The 27,137-nt window shown below is 43.0% G+C and overlaps 1 protein-coding gene across 2 annotated transcripts in view; it reads right to left on the minus strand.

The window, feature by feature from the left end:
• Nucleotides 1-27,137, minus strand: part of raraa (retinoic acid receptor, alpha a) — a 155,313-nt gene that overhangs the window by 45,496 nt on the left and 82,680 nt on the right. Inside the window, exon 1 of one of the 2 annotated variants that reach the window (XM_058062202.2) lies at nt 2,829-3,722. The exons of the other annotated variant lie outside the window; for it this stretch is intronic. Within the exon in view, the coding sequence (XP_057918185.1) occupies nt 2,829-3,006 (178 nt within the window). The 5' untranslated portion in view covers nt 3,007-3,722. Of the gene's footprint in view, nt 1-2,828; nt 3,723-27,137 lie in introns of those variants that run through there. 2 annotated transcript variants of the gene reach the window in all.

Below are 27,137 nucleotides of genomic sequence, written 5' to 3' on the forward strand. Positions count from 1 at the left end.
ACTTAATAAAGTAGCCTTGGACTTTGGGTGTCATTTCACTTGAAAAAAATAAATATCTTAAACACTTTTAGAGGACAAAAAAACATATTTTAGCCATTTTTATGTTATATTTTAACTTAATAAAGTAGCCTTGGACTTTGGGTGTCATTTCACTTGAAAAAGATAAATACAATAAATACATTTGACTTAGTTAACAGGGTAAGCAAGGTGCTTGTTTTGTTTGCAAGTATTTATTTCTATTTATGAAGTCAAGTGATTTAAGGTTATCTTTAGCACTTTTAGAGGACAAAAAAACATATTTTAGCGATATTTAGGTTATATTTTAACTTAATAAAGTAGCCTTGGACTTTGGGTGTCATTTCACTTGAAAAAAATAAATATCTTAAGCACTTTTAGAGGACAAGAAACCATATTTTAGCTATATTTAAGTTATATTTTAACTTAATAAAGTAGTGGATCTTGGACTTTGGGTGTCATTTCACTTGGAAAAAATAAATACAATAAATACGTTGGACTTAGTTTACAGGGTAAGCAAGGTGCATGTTTTGTTTGCAAACATTTATTTCTATTTATGAAGGCAAGTGATTTAAGATTAGCTTTAGCACTTTTAGAGGATAAGAAACCATATTTTAGCTATATTTATGTTATATTTTAACTTAATAAAGTAGTGGAACCTTGTGAATTTCCCCCCCAACCAATCAAAAATATCATTTTTAAAGCGTTATTAAATATATCAAAAGAAAAGTACATGTATATTATATTGGTAGCTCAAATATTACATGACCACGTTAGCTTTTTTATATTTAAATCACTCAATACAAGGAAAATTGAAAATAGGAGACCCCCAGAAATAGAAAAAAGAACATATTAGTAAGAAATCAGAGGTATTTTAAGCTTTTAGTGTTGTGGGGTTGTCTGGTGCTGTCTGAACAGAGCCTACTTTGAATTCCTGCTTTAGATGTGCAGACCAAGACAGAAGCAGGCTGTGTTTTGTGTTTCCTGTGATCTAATAAGTCCCACAGACATGTGACGGCACCACGACACGGCACTACCCTGACCGCTACGTCTCCCTGGTCGGCCACTACATTTTTTATTACACGGGACCAGTGAGGCAAAGAGAGGCTCCTAATGCCCGCATCCACCCACCCACCCACCCACCAACACACAACAACTCTGCGGTGGAGCTAAACAATGTGGAGTCGAGTGCGGGTTCAAAGGTCTCTTCCTGGGCCAAAACCCCCACACGGTCTCTCGCTCAAGCTCACATGGTTTGAATCAATGCTGCCACTAACACTGTTTAGTGGGTCAACTCAATAATTACTATAAACCTTGCTGGGGTATCTGCTCTTGGGCTTGGAGGCCAAAGGGAAAAAAGCCAACCTAGTGGCAAACAGAGTTGTCAAGAGGAATTTTATTACTCCCGCCACACATCAGAACCCCCATTTTTTTTTTTTTTTAAATCCCTTTGTCATGTGCTTCTAAAGTCTGGAGTCAAGGAGGAAATTGGCCCTTAAGAGCCTTTTTCAACACTCCTTCAGCTGTGAAAGACAACAGAGCTATCTATTCCCTTGGAGGCCTGCATGGCGGAACTGCTGTCCCTTGCAGGCAAAAGAAGACTTTGTTGTTGCAATAAAAGTCGATTGCTGCTGCACTTTGGGTGTCATTTCACTTGGGGGAAAAAAAAAAATGCTATAAAACTTGCAGATATTTCAGGTGCTTCTTTGAAAAAATAAAATATAAGACGGACTCGCTCAGGAAGTGTGAGTTGCAGACATTAGCAGTTTGAGGGGTCTCAAACATGCGGCCCGCGGGCCAAATGTGGCACTAGGACACTAGTTTGAGGCCCCCGCACCTTGATATGAAAGTTTAATGTCAGTGCGGCCCGTGCAAGTTGGTATCACGTACCCAGAAAAAATTATTAAGTTTCATTAATGTTCATGTTAAAGGTTAAATAACTGTTAATAGTTATCCTCCCTATCCGTGTGGAAGTGGTAAGTTTTTGGCTATTTAAGGTCAAAGGAAATAACTTGAAGGCTACCGTTTAGGTCGCTAGCTGTCTAGTTTGCGAGTTAGCATGAGTCTCAAGACCCTGCAGTTGCGCAATATGTTGTAAATAAAAAGAGTATAAATGTGACTATAGTCGTGTTTTGTCATGTCTACAGGGCTCTAATAATGCTTTGGTCATTTTAATCTGAAAAAAACCATTTGTCTACCCACCAACTATATGTGGTTTCTTAAGTTTTTATTATTATTATTATTATTATATTTATTTATTACTGATTTATTCTTGTTTTGTTTATTTATTTTTTATCTTATTTTGTGCAGAAAAATAAAAACTAAGATATTTGAGAACAGTGGAATGTTTTTTATTGTAGAAAATCTGAACCAAAGCACTGAAAAAGTTTGTATATTTTTCTGTTTTTATTTTTATTTTTTGGAAAACCTGATGCGGCCCAGCCTTGCCCAGACCCTAGCTCCAGTGGCCCCCAGGTAAATTGAGTTTGAGACCCCTGTATTAGCAGAATGTTGCAGAGGAAGGTTTGATCTAATCTTTAAAAAAAATTAAAAAAAGATGGCATGCCTTGCAGAAGTTTGCATATTTTTCATAGCTGAGAAAAACACCCAATGTGGGCGCACACAAGAGGGGCTGAGAAAGTGGGTCAAGTATTTATAATGTAGAAATCAAGCTCAGGATTAGCGATGAGGGGGCGAAAAGGGGGGAGGACGTGGAGGGGAGGAGATGGGGGGGTTCGAGCAAAACCATAGTGTTCATTTTTAAGCGGTTAAAAACCCAGAAAAGGTGAGCTTTTATATCGAAGATAACCTACAGTGATTGGAGCCGTTCCAGTGCTGGTTTCTGACGGACGAGCCGTACGGATGAGGGCCCCCGGGAACCAGTCCTTTCTCCGGGAGCAGACACCCTCTGCTCTGGTTGTAGTAATCCATCATCAAAAACGGGTTCGGGCTGGGATTCAGTCCCACTACGTCCACACTTTCATACATCATACGAGGCAAAGAGTGGGCTCGTCGTTATCCAGTCAAAAAACAGCCTTGTGTTACTGATGTTATTGTTATTATTGTTATAATTATGATTATTATTATGTCTCGCCGGATTCACATCAGAGGAAAAGTGGTAGATCCATGTGTCATTGTGAAGCTGGCGCACCGGAAAGGATGTGTGCAACAATCTGCATGCTCCACGGAAGTCCTCTCCGATATATTTCAACACAAAAACTTCCAAGATGAAGGCGCCAATGCATGGAATGCGCCGAATTAAATCCGGGGAAAAACCAGCCAGGGAATCCCGTCCGACTGACTTAACAGTCCCGCGTCCACCTCCGCTGTGAACGAGCCAGACCGAGGGCGACGAATGCGCAAAACCTGCGTCGGCGTCCGGCTTCCGATCCCAGCTGGCCTCGGCGGCGTCTCGTTCGCGTCCACGGACTCGAAGCTCGAATGAAGCCCACCACGGTGCACCGTGGCGCCAGCTCTCATGTTCTGCAGCAATGTGACAAGACACGGCAGCTGTGGGCTTTAGCTCCACCCCCACTCCTCCTCCTCCTCAGCCTCCTTTCATGCCTTGCACCTCCTACCTTTAACCCATTGAGGGACGTCACCATGGTTCTCCACCGCCATCATGAAAGAGGCCTCCTTTGGTATGCGAGGACGTGATTAAGTTCTAAAAAGAACTCCTGTGATACTTTAAACATTTTCCACTCATCCTTCCGACCGGTTTGACCCCCCCGTCTCCCACTCTCATCATCGGTTGCAACCCTCGGATTCTCGGATTCTTTCTCCCCGGGTTCTCCGTGTCCCTCATTTGCCTAATGCTATGCAGCTGAACTTTTCCTGAACCCGGAGAAGTAGGCAGCCTCACCTCCTGGTGACCCAATGGATGACTTGGATTCGCCTCTCTGGCTCGCTCCCATCTCACATTATTCAAGGTTTCCCACCTTGAACACTCAGTGTAACACCATTCCGCTCTTTTTTTCCGTGGCGCCTCCTTCGCACATTTAGCATCCAAAGTGGCAAAGTCGCAGAGTCAAGGTCACCTTTTTTTTTCCCTCCTCACAGTAATTACAGTCTCATGTTGCTGTAAACTCGTGTCGCATCCTCGGACGCCATGTTGCTCCATCTCCATGAATGGAATATTTCTTCTAGAGTGGGAAAGTGGAGGGTGCTGGAACCTATCCCAGCTGAGAGGCAGGTTACACCACCACCAAAAGGTAACTCCAGATAGTGGAGTGACCACTACTGCTGCTGCTTTTGTTTTTGAGTTTGGTAAAGTTCATGCTAGGTGTTGCCGTTTGAAATCAATGCACCCAGGAGGGACGTTCCAGTAGTCCTTAAAGGGACCAAAATACAAGCCAAATGCTGTATTACATGTTGTTGTCTCTTTTTATCTGTTTTAGTATCTTTAGAACGCACAGAAAAGAGAGATAATGTCCATGTCTTTTTTCCTTTTTTCGCGGGGGGTGCTGGAGCCTATCCCAGCTGTCTTTGGACGAGAGGCGGGGTACACCCTGGACTGGTGGCCAGCCAATCACAGGGCACATATAGACAAACAACCATTCACACTCACATTCATACCTATGGACAATTTGGAGTGGCTAATTAACCTAGCATGTTTTTGGAATGTGGGAGGAAACCGGAGTACCCGGAGAAAACCCACGCAAACTCCACACAGAGATGGCAGAGGGTGGAATCGAACCCTGGTCTCCTAGCTGTGAGGTCTGCGCGCTAACCACTCGACAGCCGTGCCGGACAAGTCAACATAACATCAGAATATTTCTTCTAGCATGACTCATCTCAGTCGACATTTTTTGTTTTTCGAACTCCAAGTATTTCTGCCAAATATATAAATATATGTAAATTAGAGCGTTCCATTGTGAGCTGGCCTCATTCATCCGTTTTATCAGTGCAAGTGTATCATGCTGGAACCTATCCAATTACTGCAACAATGCTTCACCTCCCCCAGAACCACAGCTGGGTCTGACCATCACGGATGGATTATCTATCTGCATGGAGCCTGGCAGGAGGGGTAGACATGGTGGTATTGGACTACCCCCCCCCCCCCCCACGCTCACTGACACTTTATTAAGTGCAGGCCCGGCTTGTGTTTACACTATGTGATAAGAGCCCAGACCCCCCGCCTCCCCTCCTCACCTGCACTGATACCGCAGGCACGCATTCCTGACTCCAGCATTAGGTGTGTGGGTATTGGCTGTCAGGAGATGCCCCCCCCCCAAATTCCCCACCCTGTTTACTTCTCTAAGAGGACAGACAACAGACGGGGGGAAAAACAATAACAAGAAAAGATTTTCAAACTTTGTCAAACTTTCATTCATTCATTTTCTACCGCTTATCCTCACAAGGGTCACGGGGGTGCTGGAGCCTATCCCAGCTGCTGGGTTTGGCTTGTGTTGTCTCTGTCTCTCACACATACACAGATAGGTCTATGGGGTCCCAGGTAGACTCATTCATTTTCTACCGCTTATCCTCATGAGGGTCACGGGGGTGCTGGAGCCTATCCCAGTTGTCTTCGGGCAAGAGGCTGGTGGCCAGCCAATCACAGGGCACATATAGACAAACAACCATTCACACTCACATTCATACCTATGGACAATTTGGAGCGGCTAATTAACCTAGCATGTTTTTGGAATGTGGGAGGACTTTGTCATACTTCAAAGTAAAAAAAAAAAAAAAAATCATAACATAAACTGCCATCAAGGATCTATCTGTTTCAGAAATCATGCCCCCCCCCCCCTTACTTTTTTCATTTTTTATTTTTGTGTGTGTCCCGTCCAGCCATTGGGGCAGATAGTATTACTTATTGAGTCTTGTGAGTGACAGGTGACCAGTCCAAGGTGAAACCCCGCCACTTGCCCAGAGTCAACTGGGATAGGCTCCAGCTCGTCTGCAACCTTGAACAGAATAAGCGGTACATAAAGTAAATAGACGGATGGAAAGCATTAATGTTGCCAGGCTGGACTAAGATGAACGTTGTGTCTCCGTGTTGCATCTTCATGACCAGTCCAGGTTGCTGGTGCTAGTCCAGCCTCAATAAGCATCACACGGCCAAGAAGAGGGTATTTTGGCTTAGAGGGACACCTGATAGCATGAGATTAAGTCTTGATCTGCTAACTTGATATTTGGAGGTCAGCCTCGGTTGCGTGGCTAGCAAAGCGATTAAAGCATCAATCAAACATGGGAACTTCGCGGCAAGACGTGGTTACGCAAGCAATGTGGAAGACGGCTGAAAATGAGTGTCAAGGGGGGGGTGGAGAAAACGGGGCGGTGGGATTTTAGTAGGGGATTCAAAGAGTTTTATGGGCAAGGGTGGAGAGGAGATTGCTGGCTGGACCTTGAGGGTGTCAAACTATTTTTACAGCTCCCCCTCGCTGCCTTTCTTCAGGCCAATCAGGGGTGCGAGGAAGCAGTAAAGAGTGTCCCCAGTGCCATTCCTCCGCCGAGGAGATGAGCCGTCAGGTTAAAACAAACAATAGGTCGTTATGTCATTTGGGTTATTGTGCGTGGTAAAAGACAGGAAAAACTCAAGCTTATCTGCGACAATTTCAGCATTTGTAGACCCGATATTCAAATCAATAAGTTGAAGTTATGTAAGAGTCATCAAAGAAAGCAGACCGGGCCTCCTTGGCTCCACTAAAAGGCCTTTCCTGACATGATAAGGCCAGAAAAATTTGAAATAAATTGAACGACGACTAATTTTAGACTTCCGGTCTACGGTGGTGGCTACTACACAAACACAGACACCCCCCCCCCCCCCCCCACTAAACCCCCCACCACCACCCTTCGAGCTCTCCTGCACATGTGCCTGCAGATGGCTAATGCCCAGACGCCGACACTTTATAACTTTCTTAAATCTTCCCAGTGACCTAATAAAGCAGCGCAGCAGGGGAAGATAGAGATTTGTAGCGTAGGAAGTCGTTAAAGGCAGTTAAAGTTCCCAAACTAATTGTCAGAGTGAAATCAGAAGTTGGTATCGATAAGTACCGATACTTTGTCAATATCAGCTGTCAAATTAAACCATAAACCAGACCTTCTCATTTAAACCACTCAGTTTGTGTGATTCTCAAAAGAGACAAAAAAGTGCAAATACATATTTTGATAGAATGGACACAGCAATATTCACAACTTCTTATTATGCATCATATTTGGAGGTGTCACCATGTAAACCGCTGGCCTGTATATGGGATTTCCAATGTAAATTAGCACCGAGCTAGCACTTTTGTTTGAATGCATTTCCTTTATTTTGAATGAATTGTATCTTATGTACGTCACAATTACATTACACGGCGGATGAGTGGTTAGTGGTCTCACAGGCCTCACAGCTAGGAGACCCGAGTTCAATTCCACCCTCGGCCATCTCTGTGTGGAGTTTGCATGTTCTGCAGGTTTCCTCCCACATTCCAAAAACATGCTAGGTTAATTAGCCACTCCAAATTGTCCATAGGTATGAATGTGAGTGTGAATGGTTGTTTGTCTATATGTGCCCTGTGATTGGCTGGCCACCAGTCCAGGGTGTACCCCGCCTCTCGCTTTAGGACAGCTGGGATAGGCTCCAGCACCCCCGCGACTCTTGTGAGCATAAGCGGTACAAAATAAAAAAAGACATGGACATTATATCTCTCTTTTCTGTGCATTCTAAAGATATTAAAACAGATAAAAAGAGACAACAACATGTAATACAGCATTTTGCTTGTATTTTGGTCCCTTTAAGGATTACTGGAACGTCCCTACTGGGTGCATTGATTTCAAATGGCAACACCTAGCATTAACTTTACCAAACTCAAAAACAAAAGCAGCAGTAGTGGTAACTCCACTATCTGGAGTTACCTTTTGGTGGCGGTGTAACCCGCCTCTCGCCCCAAGACAGCTGGGATAGACTCCAGCACCCCAATGAGTCTACATTGGACCCTATGGACGTATCTGTGTGTGTGTGAGAGAGGCAGTACCAACCAAAGCCAGCAGCTGCGCCCCCCACCAGCGGGCCAACATGTAACGAGGGCCCCGACCCTACAATGTGAGAACAAGCCACATTATCAATGAACGCCGCACCGCTTCCATCGCTTCCTGTCAATCCACCGAGCGCAGCCTGAACTGCAGTTAAGCTGCTCTATAGATCTAATATTTCCTACGGGTCTACTATGCCAACGTGTTCTTAAAACACCCTCTTAGTCAATGCGGGGGTCTTCTGAAAGCTCCTCCCTGTCATTATCCCTTTAATGTCCCTCCAAAAGCAGACTCCAGCATTTATGGTACAGGCCTATATCTGCCAATAAAGCCTTTTATTGTTTAGCACCGCTCTGTGGTGACCGTAACCTGGTTTTCCCATTTTTTATGGGGACATTCACTATATCACAAGGGGGAGGACAAAGCTGCCCACCATCGGTGTTTACCAAAGTATGGCCCCCTCATAAATCCATCATGGCCGGCGGCATTCTAGAAATACCTCAGCAAAGAGAGAGAGAGAGCGAGGGAGGAAGAGGAGGGGGAAGGAGCTTATTGTATTGCTTGTAATCTACCACACTCTGAGACTCCGGCCCTGACTCCGAGAGCCCATCTCCACAATGATCATTAGGGTCCATGCTTTTTTTTTTTTTTTTTTTGGCGCCATGACTCCATCACTCAGCAAATCACAGACAAAATTGCAATGGGTGTTACCCCGGAGGAAGGAGATCTCAGGTCAAACAGGACTTGGAATGGCCCCCATTAGCTGTCAGGAACACGGGCAAGTTTACATATGAACAGACATGTGGCGAATTCCATTAGCAAAGACAAGAGGGACGGAGAATAAGGAAGCGGAACAAAGGTTACTTTCAGAACAATAACCTGAATCTTGAGACGAGAAGAATGTCATGATTGATGCAGCAGACAGGAATATGCTCCAGTGCATGCCCATAAAGTGCAGAGGCAAAGACTGGAATTCAATACGACCTTCGCTGACTCATAAAACACTCAAACTCGACGAGCGCAGTTTGCCGTGGAAGCTTTCTCCGACGGATTTTGTAGTTTCCATCGCTGCAGACTTGACAACGTTCCCTAAAAAGTCTCGTTAAGTGATCAAGTTCGTTGAAGAAACGATGGAAGAGCAGGAAAGCAGTCAGACAAAGCAGGACACTTTGATTATTTTTGCTGGCATGACGCACATAAAGAGCGCTAATCTGGGGGTTGATTTATCTGAAGCCCAAATAGGACTAGCAATTAACTGGCAATAATGATTTGGAGTGCATGAAAAAGTATGTATTATCAAGTGAAAAGATGAATTGACGATAAAAGATTGTCCTTGAACTTAAGTAAAACTAAAATCATGCTGTTTGTAGACATTGAAAGGGTGAAGGAAAATATGTACATTTCTGGGGATCGCAATAAATGAAAATATGAGCTGGAAACTTCATATTACAAATATACAACATAAGTTGGCCGGAAATATTTCAATATTGAACAAAGCAAAATTTGTTCTCAATCAGAAATCACTCCACACTCTTTATTGCTCTCTGGTAATAACTATAAAAGCAATCTTCACTCGCTAAATGTACTGCAAAAAAGGCCAGTAAGGATAATTTGTGATGCAACCTACAGAGAACATACTAACTCCTTATTTCTAAAATCACAAATACTTCAACTTGCTGATATAGTTCATCTTCAAACAGCTAAAATAATGCATAAGGCTAAAAATATCAATGATGAAAATCAATGATGCCATAGTGGCTTGAGTAGAAAGTTCATAAAATAAAGTTGAATAAGTCCGTAAATGGTCTGGTAAAAGTGTCGGGACGGGGATATGAGAAGGGAAATGAGGGTGTGTGGGGGGGGGGGGGTCACTTTAAGTGGATTGCCCTCAGTCAAGTTATGCCCAGCCCAAAGCATTACAACACCTTTCTCTGTGACCTCCACTTAAGCGCTGCCCCCTCGGAGTGGCGCTGGCGGCAGGCGCTGATTGCTGTGCTGGGTTTCGAACACGTACCGCTAAGCTCCAAAAAAAAAAAAAAAAAAAAATAGCTGAAGTGTTTGTCGCATGTCCCAAAAAACGCACAGCTGGTTGAAATGTTAATGAAACATGTGAAAGGCCCCTTTGCTTAGCCAGCATGTCGGGTCGGAGGGGGCAACAAAGGCCCAAGTGGGGGTGAGCACCAGACCGCCTCGGCCTCGGAGCATGACAAATGCCCTTGCCGTCAGCGCTGCCGTGGCCCCTGTTACCCCTGTTACCCCTCTTACCCCTGCGTCTTCCACAAGGGATCCGCCTCATTCTAACCTGGGGGAGGCCAGCAGGAGGAGGGTTAATGGAATGGATGCCACTTTAAAAAGAGAAGGTAGTAGAGTGATGACGGTGAGGGAGGAGGAGGAGGAGGAGGAGGAGTGATCAGCATTTGAAAAGAAGAAAGGGCAGCTAGCAGCTAGCCTTTCTCCGCCACTGTTTTCCGTGTGACTGTGTCTGTGTGTGCATATGAAAGAGTTGACCCTCCTTGGCCAAATGTCCATGAGGTGTGTGAAGGTCATCACATTACCAAAAACAGCAGAGCACTCCTGACATATAGAGGATCTTTGGAAGTGTTCTTTTTTTTAAGTAGGTGCTGAAAAACAGCAATGTTAAGTTGTCATATTGGGAATGGTTGATTTGGGTTCTGGCTCGTGGAACCACTTGAAAAATAGCCCACCCACGGACATTAAAGTGGACCTATTGTGCATGTTCCACTTTTCTGAGCCAAAAATTGAGTTAAAATGTTGTATCATTGTGCAAAAGTTTCAGATAATGAGGTCTGTGCCTGAAAAAAGTTTGGGTTGGTTGAGCTAGTTCCTTATATGGGCGTGCCCAGGTACAAGCTATGGAAGCTATTGGCTGTACAAGCTGAGTGGGACCAATCACAGTGGAGTTGCCGTGGGTGGAATAAATTAAAAAACACCCTTTTGGAAATCCAAAAAAATACAGCTGGAAGGGTGCAGATTCTGGAAGATCTGGAAAGCTTTCTGTGCAGGTTATCATGTGTCGCTGTACAAATGGCTGAAAATGAGCACAATAGGTGCCCTTTAATAAAGTTTATATATATTTGTTTTATTATTTATTCATTCATATTCGACCGCTTTTCCTCACGAGGGTCGTAGGGGGTGCTGGAGCCTATCCCAGCAGTCTTCGGGCGAGAGGCGGGGTACACCCTGGACTGGCGGCCAGCCAATCACCGGAGAAAACCCACGCATGCACGGAAAGAACATGCAAATTCCACACAGAGATGGCTGAGCGTGGAATCGAACTCGAGGCCTGTGAGACCACTAACCACTGGTCGGCCGTGCAGCCCTAAAATGTAATTGTGACGTACATAAGATACAATTCATTCAAAATAAAAGGAACTGCATTCAAACAAAAGTGCTAGCTCAGTGCTAATTTACATTGGAAATATATGCATATACATATACAGGCCAGCGATTAACATTAGCAATTTACATGGTGACACCTCCAAATATGATGCATAATAAGAAGATCTCCTAGCTGTGAGGCCTGTGTGCTAACCACTTTTATTATTTACTAAATAAAACTAAAACTAAAAGAAATGAACCCCCTCTGCACCCTTTTTCTGATTTTGTTCCAACAGCCATTTGACATGGGAACTAATTCAAAGAAGCAAAAGGGGAAGTCAACCATGACCACAAACATGTATTGTGACAAAACGTGCATCCACTTCTGTCAACACCAGATGACTGATGTGCTGTTGCTCAACAACGTTGCATATAACCTCACCGGGTGCCAAGGGCAACATTTTACCAGCAGAATATACAATATACTACCTGCCATGAAACAATGGCCACGGAGGCGTAACTCTTAACAGTCAAAAAATATACAGTAGTCCTGCAAAAATAAAATCACAAATCAGAATCAGAAAGAGACAACAAGATTATTTGTACATATTAGAGGAGATAGAAGGCACAAAGAAAATACAGCCCTGCAACAAAGTCGAGATTCAGGCAATCTCTATGGCTACCCAAACCATCCATGTTGAGAACCCATACAGAGAGGGGGAGTATTTCAATAGTAAATAAATTGGGTGATGCCCAAAGTGAATGGCTCAGAAGGGCAGATCATTAGTTGGCCGCATCTTAGCCATTCTCTTGTGTGTTAGCACAACAGGAGGGGGGCCCAAGCACCGAAAAGAGCCTTGATAATATTTAACCAACACAGATCTGTCATCAATCTGAACCCCCCCACCACCCACCAACAACAGACCATCAGTCCTCACCCCCAGCTCTCCTATTGTCATTCACACCCCGACTCCCTTTCACACTTTATTCAATATTTTTGAGCCATTGTTCCACCTTACATGCCCCCTCTGAACTACATTACTTCTCCCACTCAGCAATGAAAGGAGAGGGGCAGCGGTCAGGGGAAAAAAAAACACATCATATGTTATAATGTCAGGGGTAACAAAAACGTCAGTCAGCCATGGCAAAAAGTCTGGCTTTTTTTTTTTTTTTGCATGCATTCTGTGGTGATGAAGAACACCGCGTACGGCACAGGTCCTTGCATGTTTAGTCCGACTGTGTGCACAAAAGTCAAATGTTACAAAGAACAGAAAACTGCAAGTGAAAATCAGGATTTCATAAAAATAATCCTGCAAGTCAGTTCAATATTGAGTTACTGTAGAAAAGCTGTTTTATGTATAATCTGAATGTACAAATTATTATAATTCATTCATTCATTTTTTCCAAACGAGGGTCGCGGGGGTGCTGGAGCCTATCCCAGCTGTCTTCGGGCGAGAGGCGGGGTACACCCTGGACTGGTCGCCAGCCAATCACAGGGCCAAATTATTATCATTATATCGATATTACCATATCGAGTGGTTAGCGCGCAGGCCACACAGCTGGGAGACCCGAGTTCGATTCCACCCTCGGCCATCTCTGTGTGGAGTTTGCATGTTCTCCCCGTTTCTCCGGGTACTCCGGTTTCCTCCCACATTCCAAAAACATGCTAGGTTAATTAGCCACTCCAAATTGTCCATAGGTATGAATGTGAGTGTGAATGGTTGTTTGTCTATATGTGCCCTGTGATTGGCTGGCCACCAGTCCAGGGTGTACCCCGCCTCTTGTCCAAAGACAGCTAGGATAGGCTCCAGCACGCCCGCGACTCGCGATAAGCGGTAGAAAATGAATGAATATGTTTTATTTTCAAGGAAAAAAGACATTATGTCTCTCTTTTCTGTGCGTTCTAAAGATATTAAAACAGATAAAAAGAGACAACAACATGTAATACAGCATTTTGCTTGTATTTTGGTCCTTTTAAGGATTACTGGAACGTCCCTCCTGGGTGCATTGATTTCAAACGCCGACACCTAGCATAAACTTTTCCAAACTCATTAAAAAAAAGCAGTAGTGGCAACTCCACTATTTAGAGTTACCTTTTGGTAGCGGTTTAATTATACTATAAATATTTCAGTCATATAAATATGACTAAAATATATCATAAAGTATGCATGTGTTTTAATAATGAGAATAATTACATTACTATTATTTTTTCATTTCTAATATAAATAATGATCTTCGTGCCCTGTGATTGGATATACCCTGCCTCTCGCCCATCGACAGCTGGGATAGGCTCCAGCATACCCCCTCCTAGTGAGGATAATTGGCCTAGAAAATGGATGGATAAATATGTTTGTATTGTAAACATTCTTTGTTTCTTATTTTTTATTGTTTTTATTATTATTATTATATTATTATTGCTTCACAGCCCATTGCTTCTGACCTGACCTTGTTGTCAATGAGCATACTTGTGATAATTGATAATCTATATCTGATTAAATGTACGTACTTGATGATGCAAGTGGTGCTGATAACCAAGTCACAGTGTAAGTAATACAGGAAGACGTCAACAAAACTCCCATAAGCATAAGCGGTAATGATTAACATGTCTTCCCATGTCCTCTTTGGCCACGTCATGCATGGAGTCAAAAGTCCGGCGAACGGAATCCTATATAGAGCAATTAGTGTGTACTACAGAAGCAATAATACCACCGGTATCATATAAAAGACCCAATTCCTGTCGTAAATACAAGAACATGCAAATTCTGCAGCCAAGCGAGTGTGTTTATTTTGGGTAAATATATTCTGTGATGCCACCGCAGGAGGGTACAAGTGATGCCAAAGAGAATAAGCGCGATGATAACCATAGAAGCGGAAGACATAGCAACAAAACTGGTAGTGCGCCTCTGTCCAGGCTCCTCAGTTCAATAAAGTTGCCAAAAAAAAAACAAAAATCAACTGTGTTTAGTCTCTGTGAGAAGAGACCCGCCTCCCAGGCACAATAAGTAATCCTCCCTCGGCACGTTTGCAGATTAAAATTTGGGCATGTGTCAATATTGCATCTAGCTAATCAGCTTGGATGCAAAGCATTGCTGTTTAGCTCGTGCACACACGCACACACGCACACACGCACACACGCACACACGCACACACGCACGCCAAATCCTTGGAGGCCTTGTGCTGCTGACGTGTTTTCTAATCTACACTTCAGGCTCCGTTTGGGCAGATGAACATCATTTGTGTCACGGTGCCGTTTGTTGACCACGCATGGCGAAGCGTTTCACTATGACACACGCACTGCACCGCCGTGTGTGTGATAAGACTCACGTAAATGAAAATAGAGTGGTCAATACAACACAACCGCAGCGATCAATAATGTTATTGAGCCCCGAGGTTCTCATAATGCTATCATAATTTAGCAAAGTGAGCGTTCACGTTCAAGATGAACGTGCAGCTTGTCATAAAGCAAGATACCGTACAGTTAGGTCAGGGGTATCAAACTCAATTTACCTGGGGGGCCACCGGAGCTAGGTTCTGGGTGAAGCCGGGCCGCATCAGGTTTTCAAAAAAAACAAAAAACAAAATGCATTTATTAAAAACTGTAAAAAAAAACTATCTTCAATGCTTTTGCTTTTACACTTTTTCAGTACTTTGGTTCCGGTTTTCCACACCAAAATATCTGATAAAACATTCCACTGTTCTCAAATATCTTAATTTTTATTTTTCTATATACAAAATAATATAAAAAAGTAAACAAACAAATTAAGAATAAAGACAATAAATCAATCAATCAGTAATAAATAAGTAAAATAATAAAACAGCAAATAAGAAAAACGTAAGAAACCACAAACAGTTGGTAATTATTTTCTTCAGATTCAAATGTACAGTATTAGCAGTTATTTAACCTTTAACAAACTTAATAATTTGACCCAATTAGCAAGTTAGCATCGTACTCAGTTCCATCCGGGAGCAGCGTCGTAACTTTAACAACATGTTTGATGAGACGTGTTTCTTTGACATTTCCTGCATTTATTTTGTACCCAGCGTCATAAGCCTTTAGCTTCATTGCTAATCCAAAGCAAATCCAAATGGGCGGGGCCAAAATCATGTTAATTGTGTCCGGTGTGCACGCAGCTTTAAGCTAAGTCATTTCAACATTAAACTTTGGTATCAAGGTGGGGGGCCTGAAAGTAGCGTCTCACGGACCGCATTTGGCCCGCGGGCCGCAAGTTTGAGACCCCTGAGTTAGGTGCTTTGTTACAGTGCACCTCCATCACAGACACACACACACACACACTTGTGTACAGCAAATTCCATCATCAGCACAATGCAGGTGCCTGATTATTCCAGCAAAGGAGGCAACAATGGTGGGAGTGAACCGTCTCTCCGTGCCAAAAAATTCAGCCGTCTGGCCAAAAACAGCTGAGTATGGAGCACATCATCCAAGGTATTTCTGTTGTCCCAAACAATGGTTGATTACACTCACACACACGCACACGTCAACAGGCCCTGTTTCACTATTGGGGTACGCATGGCTTGGATTTGCGCCCCCTTGGAGTGATCCCTCCGTTCCTTCATCCCCGCTCCCCGAGGAAATGCTACAACTATAATCAACTTAACCGCAGCGCCGTATGCCACGACGCTGAGCCGCCATGAGGTTCGCTGGTCACACGGCTTCGCTCATTCGGCTTATCTTGCGCCGCGCAGCAGTCAAGAGGTAGCGAGAGAGGAGTTGGTCCTCTCGCTGGTTCACGCTGATGGGGTGGCGAACAAAAGAGTGTGTGACTGTGTGTGTGTTTGTATGTATGTATGTATGTGTGTGTGTCAAGAACAGCCTCTCGGCATAGTACGCTGTACTTATGCATTGCTTTAAAAAAAACACTGGTGCCTTGCTCATTTTGAATGGAAATTTTGAATTTTCTCATTTTGAATGTGCCCCGCCCCACTTTTCTCATGTTTTAACTGTGTATTAACGAATGAATGTTGGATTTTAACGTATCTTTTGCTCTGTTTACTTGCTTTTATTCAACTTTATTCTTGTATTTTGAAAAGCGCTATTCAAATAAAATGTATTATTATTATTATTATTATTAAAATTAAGATAATTAGAGGCTTGGTATGTGGTTCAAATGTGTAAGCAATAACATCTGCAGCACCAAGTGGCGCTGTCTCTTTATGGCATGCTCTTCTCCAGCAGATATCTACAGCTGTGTGTCAATGTTCTTCCACAGAAACGTTACATTAACCCAGAACGTGAGGTGCATTCACAGATATTGGATAATTACATTTTATTCCCCGGTGACCCACTGAAAAAGGGCTCCGCTTTTGAGTCCCGAGCCACCAGTTGGGAACCACTGGTTTGAATAATACTGTATTTAACAATAAGCTTACGTCCATGTTAGCCAATGAGAGGCCAGAAGAAAGGTACTACTTCCAGAAAAGTAACAATTAAGTCCAAAAATCGACCCAACAACATTTAAAGTCAATAGGAATGGAAATACTTTTGACGTTACAACAGAGGTCTCAAACACGTGGCCCGCGGGCCAAATGTGGACACTAGCTTGAGGCCCCCGCCTTGATATGAAAGTTTAATGTCAGTGCGGCCCGCGCAAGTTTGATATGGATGCTGTATGGTATCATGTACCCAGAAAAAATTATTACGTTTGATTCATGTTCATGTTAAAGGTTAAATAACTGTTAATAGTTATCCTCCCTATCCGTGTGGAAGTGGTAAGTTTTTGGCTATTTATGTTTAAAGGAAATAACTCGAAGGCTACCGTTTAGGTCGCTAGCTCTCTAGTTTGCGAGTTAGCATGTGTCTCAAGACCCTGCAGTTGCACAATATGTTGTAAATAAAAAGAGTATAAATGTGACTATAGTCGTGTTTTGTCATGTCTACAGGGCTCTAATAATGCTTTGTTCATTTTAATCTGAAAAAAATCATTTGTCTACCCACCAACTATATGTGGTTTCTTAAGTTTTTATTATTATTATTATATTTATTTATTACTGATTGATTTTCTTTATTCTTGATTTGTTTATTTATTTTTCATCTTATTTTGTGTAGAAAAATAAAAAGTAAGATATTTGAGAACAGTGGAATGTTTTATCAGAGCTTTTATTGTAGAAAATCGGAACCAAAGCGAAGTTTTTTAAACATTTTTTTGTTTTTTTTTGGAAAACCTGATGCGGCCCAGTCTCACCCAGACCCGAGCTCCAGTGGCCCCCAAGTACATTGAGTTTGAGACCCCTGCGTTACAACATTGTAGTGCATGTCTATATTAGCACTGACCCAAACGTAAAAGTCTGTGTCCTTTTTAGCCTCTTTTGTCTTCCCGGCTGCCATCTTTCCCGTTCTTTCAAAAACCAGTAAAATACCTCTACCCCCCCCCCTCCCGCTCTCACCCGCCTCGCTCGCTCTTGAGGGGAGAGATCAGTGCTAGCGAGGAGGTTTATTTGTGTAATTTACATCCCCTCCGACAGCCTTCTGTGGCCTCCTACAAACCCGAGGCTTTTTTTTACAGCCGGCCAGACCCTCATAAAGCAGCCGCTCTTTCTGATGAGCGAGTGGGCCTTCCTGAGCTGCAATCCACAGAAAGCTGCTTGTAAAAATAACACACGGACACTCGGTATTGGTTAGCTCCCTGTCTGGCCCTGCAGTGTGTGTGTGCGTGTGTGTACATGTGTGTGTGTGTGCGGTCACGCCTGCTTTTGCCTGTTCGTGCAGAGCGGCCAAGGCGGTTGAAGGGTGGGTTACTTGACCAAACAAGCTTTGGTATATCCCGGGATCAGCCATTAATCCACCAGCCATCATGTGCTTGCCGTAGTGGCCAAAGGTCAAACGCTAATCCCATTAACAGGTGATACAGGCTCACCTGGAGCACAAATCGAGAACATGTGTATAAGCGACGATACATCATCGATTTTCAAGTGATAACAAGTAGCGAGCATGAATAAAACCCTGCGAGAGAGGAACACTAACAAGTATAAAAGGCGCATGACAGAGGATGCGGGGTGACCTTGTCAAGAGGGAGGAAGTAGACAATGCAGCGAATACAAAAGTGAAGACGCAAATCCGCAAATATGTAAATGAGCTCCCGGTGAAACAAGAGCGCAGATTGTCACATTATCAAAAAGCAGTGAAGCTCTCACAATGATGTGTTAATGAGGGAGGTCAAAATACACAACGGACACACTTCCACATACACATACACACACTAGCACAACTCCGGCACCGGACCTCCGGAGAACAATGACCTCCAGTGGATGTTGTGTTTGTGTTTGTGTGTGTAGAAGAGGACTCATTAGCAGTGTTTGGACGGCGGCTCAAAGCGGCTAAAAATGGTAAACACCCGTTCGACAATGTCACGCACAGACGCCGTGCAGCCCGCCTCCTTCTGCCGGCGACGACATATCAAAAGGAAGCGCGCCTAATTAAAGCAGTGCAGACAGCGCCATATGCAGGCTCCTTTTATTACCCGCCGCCGCGCTTCCACATCGGTCTTGGCGATGTAATGTAAAGTAACTGTTGCAACGGGGTTGGAACGAGGAAGGCACAAATATGGAGTCATCTGCCTTCATCTCATCCAATCCAATCCAATCCGCTTTATTTATGAAGCACATTTTATAAACAGTTTCCAAAGTGCTGCACAGACTAGTCAAAAAAAAAGTCTAAATAATAAAAGGTAAAAATTGAATTTAATCCAAAACTAAAAGATCAAATAAGAAATAAAATAGTAAAATAGATATTAAAATATTAAAAACAAGAAGTATAAAAAATAAAACCAATTAAAATAAAAAGAAAGTGCATTACAGTAGATCAGGGGTCAGCAACCTGCGGCTCCAGAGCCGCATGTGGCTCCAGAGCCGCATGTGGCTCTTCAGCCTCTTTATTGTGGCTCCCTTTGCGATGCTTGAATATTTTTAACACCCGAGTGGGGAAAATGCACGTCTTTTGTAATGAGTTTTAAAAAATCCAACTTTGTCTGAGACCATGAATGCATCCTGAGTGAGTTCTGACTGCTATCCAGTTCAGTACATGAAGAAAAACAGGTAATACTTACCTACAAATCTAAAAAATAAATTTGAGATAATTTAAAAACAGCGGCATGGGAACTTGTTTTTACGTTTACAGTAGTTTACACATACATTTATGTAAGTTTATCTCCAATACTAGCAAGAGTACTCCAACTCGTCTTTTCTTATCTGAACTACTTTGATACCCCCAAATTCCCTCCAATGTTGTTTTAAACATACTATATGTTTTGCGGCTCCAGGCTATTTTTCTTCAGTGGGCATTGGGTAAAATGGCTCTTTTCATAGTAAAGGTTGCCGACCCCTGCAGTAGATAAAAAAGATGTAATTTTAGATAATCCACTCCGCTGTGATCGCTCACATGCCCAAAGTGCTTCCTAACTATGAACCATATAAGGAAGTCCGTCCCTCTGTGACATCACAAAGGAACAGTGTGACCACACCTTTTCAAACCGAGCGTTTTTATCCATCCCAAACTTCTAGACTATGGCGCTCTCCGGATGCTATTCTAGTTTAATATTTAAATATTTCTAATTTTTTAATCATTTTTAATGATTATTATAATAGGAGGAATTGAATCTGTACTTGCACAAAAAGAAAGATTAAAAATTTTTAAACATTTTTGTCAAATATATTATTGGCATCTCACAGCAATTCCACCCTCGGCCATCTCTGTGTGGAGTTTGCGTGGGTTTTCTCCGGGTACTCCGGTTTCCTCCCACATTCCAAAAACATGCTAGGTTAATTAGCCACTCCAAATTGTCCATAGGTATGAATGTGAGTGTGAATGGTTGTTTGTCTATATGTGCCCTGTGATTGGCTGGCCACCAGTCCAGGGTGTACCCCGCCTCTCGCCCAAAGACAGCTGGGATAGGCTCCAGCACCCTCACTCCCTGTGAGGATAAGCGGTAGAAAATGAATGAATGTATCCTAACTCCTCTGTAATTGGATTGAACTGAGCCTTATATGATCTGCTTGGCGTGGTATGTATTTTGGTTATGAAACATGCGGTCTTGCATTCTGTCTCCATGCATCAGTACAATGAAGCGTAACATCCTGTCTCTTCCCACCTGGACAGGCTGACGACAGAAAGTTAGCATTTTGTGTGCATGCTCGCTGGTTTGTGCACTTTGTATCATCTTCACCCCCCCCCTCATAGCACCTTGTGCATCCTTTTTTTTCGTTGTCCCCTCTGTTCATTGTGTCCCTGTATGTGTGTGTCACTCTTGATGAAATTGCACTCCTCCCCCTTCTCGTCTTCTTCTTCCCTCTAATGTTATCTCACTTCCTCTCGGCCTCTGACAAACCCACCAAAACAGGGAAGAAAATAGAGCGCTTTATTGCGACGCCTGTCGGGACTCCCACTGGATTTATAGGCAACAGACAGCGTTTATCACTCAGCACAGCGAGGCAGAGGAAGACGCACACGCACAAAAAGCATCGAGAGGGAGGACAAATTTAAGGTCTCAATGACCCATTTGCATAAAGAACGACTCGTGCGTTGCAGAAGCATTTGTGGGAATAGGGACTGGATCGTGTATACGCCTACCACTTCACAAGCAGGCTTCGCTACACGTCTTGTAAAAAAAAAAAAAAACACCTTCTTGAAACCGTACACTGTTGGAGACAGGTGTAGATAAACACCGCTAGGGCCCTATTAAATCGGTTTTACGTTAAAAGTAATTGTTTTATTTCATTTGAACATGCATCAGATTACAATTGAATGCATCCCATAATCAGTTCCCAGTTCCACATGTCCAAAAGGAGTAGGAAGAAGCAAAGCTTATTAAATCCTACCCCTCCATCTGGTACTTTTACAATCACTAACTGTTACATTTGTTCACTTCCTGCTTTCCTAATATAGTTTTATTGTCTTATATTGCCCGCCTGAAGTCACCTGGGGTAGGCTCCAGCATAACCCCGTGACCTGAGTGATGATAAGCGGCATAGAAAATAGATAGATGGATGTTTTCGACCTTTTACAAGTGGTAAAACACAACACTCATACGGCCTGAGACGCACATGCACAGCCACACCAGCATGCTCTGCTAAACTAAACCAACCCCGCTAGCTTCCATTGTTGTTTTGCCAACATTTCCATTTCAATATCAGTAACTGTTACATTTGTTCACTTCCTGCTTTCATAATATAGTTTTATTGTCTTATATTGCCGGCCTCAAGTCACCTGGGATAGGCTCCAGCATGACCCTGTAACCCTAGTGATGATAAGCGGCATAGAAAATAGATGGATGGATGTTAAGTGGTAAAACACAAGACAGTGTAAACATGCACAGCCACGCCAGCATGCTCTGCTAAACTAAACCAACCCCGCTAGCTTCCATTGTTGTTTTGCCAACATTTCCATTTCAATATCAGTAACTGTTACATTTGTTCACTTCCTGCTTTCATAATATAGTTTTGTTGTCTTATATTGCCGGCCTCAAGTCACCTGGGATAGGCTCCAGCATGACCCTGTAACCCTAGTGATGATAAGCGGCATAGAAAATAGATGGATGGATGTTAAGTGGTAAAACACAAGACAGTGTAAACATGCACAGCCACACCAGCATGCTCTGCTAAACTAAACCAACCCCGCTAGCTTCCATTGTTGTTTTGCCAACATTTCCATTTCAATATCAGTAACTGTTACATTTGTTCACTTCCTGCTTTCATAATATAGTTTTGTTGTCTTATATTGCCCGCCTGAAGTCACCTGGGGTAGGCTCCAGCATAACCCTGTGACCTGAGTGATGATAAGCGGCATAGAAAATAGATAGATGGATGTTTTCGACCGTTTACAAGTGGTAAAACACAACACTCATACGGCCTGAGACGCACATGCACAGCCACACCAGCATGCTCTGCTAAACTAAACCAACTCCGCTAGCTTCCATTGTTGTTTTGCCAACATTTCCATTTCAATATCAGTAACTGTTACATTTGTTCACTTCCTGCTTTCATAATATAGTTTTATTGTCTTATATTGCCCGCCTCAAGTCACCTGGGATAGGCTCCAGCATGACCCTGTAACCCTAGTGATGATAAGCGGCATAGAAAATAGATGGATGGATGTTAAGTGGTAAAACACAAGACAGTGTAAACATGCACAGCCACGCCAGCATGCTCTGCTAAACTAAACCAACCCCGCTCGCTTCCATTGTTGTTTTGCCAACATTTCCATTTCAATATCAGTAACTGTTACATTTGTTCACTTCCTGCTTTCATAATATAGTTTTGTTGTCTTATATTGCCGGCCTCAAGTCACCTGGGATAGGCTCCAGCATGACCCTGTAACCCTAGTGATGATAAGCGGCATAGAAAATGGATGGATTGATGTTAAGTGGTAAAACACAAGACAGTGTAAACATGCACAGCCACGCCAGCATGCTCTGCTAAACTAAACCAACCCCGCTAGCTTCCATTGTTGTTTTGCCAACATTTCCATTTCAATATCAGTAACTGTTACATTTGTTCACTTCCTGCTTTCATAATATAGTTTTATTGTCTTATATTGCCCGCCTCAAGTCACCTGGGATAGGCTCCAGCATGACCCTGTAACCCTAGTGATGATAAGCGGCATAGAAAATAGATGGATGGATGGTAAGTGGTAAAACACAAGACAGTGTAAACATGCACAGCCACGCCAGCATGCTCTGCTAAACTAAACCAACCCCGCTAGCTTCCATTGTTGTTATGCCAACATTTTGCGGTGTTTCAGGCCACCGTTTCAATATGTTGAGTTCGGGAGGGGGGGGCAAGCTCGTGTTTGTGATGAGATTCCACCGCAATGGAGCAGTCCGCCACGGAAATATTTCCCCCACTCAAATGTTCACAGCTTAGCTTTAAAGAACAGATACCCAATAGGGCGAGGTGTCCCGATACTATTGTCCATGCCGTGAGTGCAGGAGGGGGGGTCGGTAGACTTTCTTTCTCTGTGTCAAAAGGATGAATTAGGGATGACAGAGTTTGGCCACATGGCTTTTAGCAGAGAGAAAAAAGAGAGGGGGGGTGGGGGGGGGTTAACACACTCATTAACACATGATGATTTAACTGCTTTGATTTAGTGCTGCGCTGCGCTTTTCTGGCATCTCCAGCAAATTAGAGGGGAGACCCCCACCGGCCCCCACGACGCAACCCACCCTCCTCCCATGGAGTCTCTACCTTGCCCTCTTTGTGCGCACCCACTTCATCTAACACACTTTTACTCCACTCTCACCCTCTCATCTTCTCATTTGCTGACTGGCGCTGGTGTGCATTAACATTTAATGCCCCTTGCGACCACCAAACCCGTTTTCTGTGTCAGACCACTGAGAATGCCAGCGGGGGCGCTCTGTTTTGCTGTGTGAGTCGCTCTCAAAGCTGCTTAGGCTCACACACACTCGCACACTCGCACTCCTCATATAGGTTGGCACTGCGCATGTATATTATTATATTCATATGGTAAAACTGGGACACCTTTATCTTCTTCTACGGTTTTTTGTTGTCTTTTTCTCCCTAAAGCCTTTAATCAGGAGGAGGCTGCGTTCCTCCCTTTTTATACCTGTGGGCGTCCCAATTCACCTCCTCAATGAATAATTAATAACAGCAGGACAAGCTGAATAAAATAACACATACAGTAAGAAGTGATGTTACTGCCAAGGGACGCTAATTCCAGATATTAAAAACCCAGATGAAGATTCTACAGCGTCTCTTCCTTAATGAGGAGACATCAGACTAAAATATAGGAGATTACATAATATCGCCTTCTTCCTCCTCCTTTTCAGACATGTTGAACTTTGCCTGCTTCTGTGTTTGTACAAATACGTATATAATTATGCTGTATTGTTATGCTGTGTTATTATGCAGTAGTATACGTATATCAGGGGTGGTCTCAAGTGGTCCCCACCTAAACTGTGTTTGTTAAGGTGGAGGATGCCTATAATATTCATTCATTCATTTTTTTACCGCTTATCCTCGGTACTTGGGTCTCCTAACTGTGAGGCTTGTGTGCTAACCACTCGACCGCCGTGCAGCCCTAAAATGTAATATTTATTAATTCATTCATATTCTACCGCTTATCCTCACCAGGGGGGTGCTGGAGCCTATCCCAGCTGTCTTCGGGCAAGAGGCGGGGTACACCCTGGACTGGTGGCCAGCCAATCACAGGGCACATATAGACAAACAACCATTCACACTCACATTCATACAATTTGGAGTGGCTAATTAACCTAGCATGTTTTTGGAATGTGGGAGGAAACCGGAATACCCGGAGAAAACCCACGCATGCACGGGACAAACATGGCCGAGGGTGGAATCAAACTCGGTTCTCCTAGCTGCGAGGCTTGTGTGCTAACCACTCCACCACCGTGCAGCCCTAAAATGTAACATTCATTCATTCATTTTCTACCGCTTATCCTCACGAGGGTCGCGTGGGAGCTGGAGCCTATCCCAGCTGTCTTCGGGCGAGAGGCGGGGTACACCCTGGACTGGTGGCCATTATGATACATTGATATTGAAAATATTTTCAAAACAGACGTTGATTTTGTCCCCAAAAATTAGCCCCAAATAAGGTGGGGGTCATCTGATTGCATTATATTAGGGTCAATAATATTTTTTATACTTGAATGAATGTTAAAATACTACTTAAAAATAGTACTGTCCCTTTAAAAAACCCCTTTATGGTGGTGACAGATACAGTAAGTCTCTATTTCCACTGTTTCCTGTGGGGGGAAAATGGCTTCAAATTCCAATTTTGTTCAATATTCCACTGTAAAAAATTGTCTGTGACTAAATTAACATTCCAGTAATCTATGTAAAAAAAAAAAAAGAAGTACCTGATGTTCTGGCAGTGTTCATATAATGGCTCTTGCAAGTTTTGGCATCCATGAGGTTCTTCAACCTGTGCCAGGAACATCTTTAGAAGTTATTAAAAAGTTTGAGCATGACCGACAAACAGTGACTTTCAACCCCTCTCGCTGAACAATTCCCAATCCATCATAGTATACGATGAAGCGATACTACAGTATTTTGACCTTATGTGCACCAAACAAAAATATCATGTGTTTGCAGTTACACATCTTAAGAGAGGAATTACATCTTGGAGGCTCGAGATATGAGCAAAGCATGCTCGGAGGATTCATTCCGAGTCCTCCTGCTCCAAGGAGGATTCCCACCTGGTAGCAATTTGGAGTTTGGCCTGCTGAAGCAGACCCCGGCGAGGCGAGGAAAAATAACGTCTGTTGGGAAAGTGGTTTCATTTTTCAATCAAATAAATCATGACCTTACAGAAAATAATTTTTGTCTTTTAATGGCCTCCTTTGCGTTTGAAGTTCGCTGAGGGACAGCCTGGCTTTGAAGTCGGCGAGGTGGGGAGGAGCAAACTTCCCACCGAGTGTGTGTGTGTGTGTGTGTGTGTGTGTGTAGTCATACTATTGCCTCCATCCTACAGTAAAACACAAGGTAAAAAAAAAAAGTAAAAAGTACATGTTAAGAGTTACTCCGGCACATAATTTGACCCCACGTAAAATCACAACAACCATACATTTCCACGCGATGCAATAATAGTCATCTTTACGTCACGTCTTACAACGATGAATAAAAACAGCACATTGCGGCTTTGTGGGAGGTAACGTGCTGGAATATGTCCTGACCGGTCCAAATTCACTTTGACCCGCAAACCTCACAGTCCATTCATTGGCACAGTATTTTTGTAGGTTGTAATGACCTTACAAAAGCTCCACTTTAAGAGCAGAGTAGCAATTGGGAGGCAAGGCTGTTATTGCTATTATGTTGCCATACATACCTATCCATCATGTATTACAGACACGAGCCCACTAAGCAAAAAAAAAAAAGAAGCGTGGTTGCGTACAACATGGCGGATGATGCCAAAATTGGCACCTCTTAAGCCGGTCGATTAAATAGATAACAGCGTGTAAGCTGAAAAGCTCTCCAACAAAAGCATTAGACAAATAGTGAAAGGTCAAGGAGGACTTATTTATTTAGCAAACAATACACCTCCAAACTTCACATAAAGTGCCGTCATGTATGACATCACAAAAGATGGATTCATTCCCATTTGAAAAGTGAAAAAGAATATGGCGTCTATGACCTGAATGTAGGATGAGTGTCTATATATGCAATGGGCTGTCGACCAGTCCAGGGTGTACCCCGCCTCTTGCTTGAAGTCACATGGGATAGGCTCCAGCATACCCTCGCGACCCTCATAGGCATAAAAAAATGGATGGATGGATGGACTTGCTCAATAAATAAAATCTGATTTCTTAAATTCTGTTTAAATTTGGTCGTTTCTTTGTTATTTCATGTATGATTTTGTCAAAAAAAATTAAAAAATTGCTGCTTGACTATTGTTTGTCATAAATAATGCCACCTACAGAGAGCATACTAACTACTTATTTCTAAAATCACAAATACTAATTGCTGATATAGTTCATATTCAAACAGCTAAAATAATGCATAAGGCTAAAAATAACCAATTAGCTTACTATGGTACCCATTATGTCATTGGATGCTCATAATCACCTCGAACTTCGGTACGTGACAAAAAAAAAAAATTAAATAAAATAATAAAAATTATAGAAAAAAAATATTATGAAAGCAGGAAGTGAACAAATGTAACAGTTACTGATTGTAAAAGTACCAGATGGAGGGGTAGGATTTCATAAGCTTTGCTTCTTCCTACTCCTTTTGAACTGGGAACTGATTATGGGATGCACTCAATTGCAATCTGATGCATGTTCAAATGAAATTAAACCATTACCATAAAGACTGAATCAACAGCGCCTCTGCTGGTTGCA

The sequence above is a fragment of the Doryrhamphus excisus genome, linkage group LG2 (assembly GCF_037039965.1).
Source record: "Doryrhamphus excisus strain RoL-2023G ecotype Guam linkage group LG2, RoL_Dexc_Guam_v1.1, whole genome shotgun sequence".
Lineage (NCBI taxonomy): Eukaryota > Metazoa > Chordata > Actinopteri > Syngnathiformes > Syngnathidae > Doryrhamphus > Doryrhamphus excisus.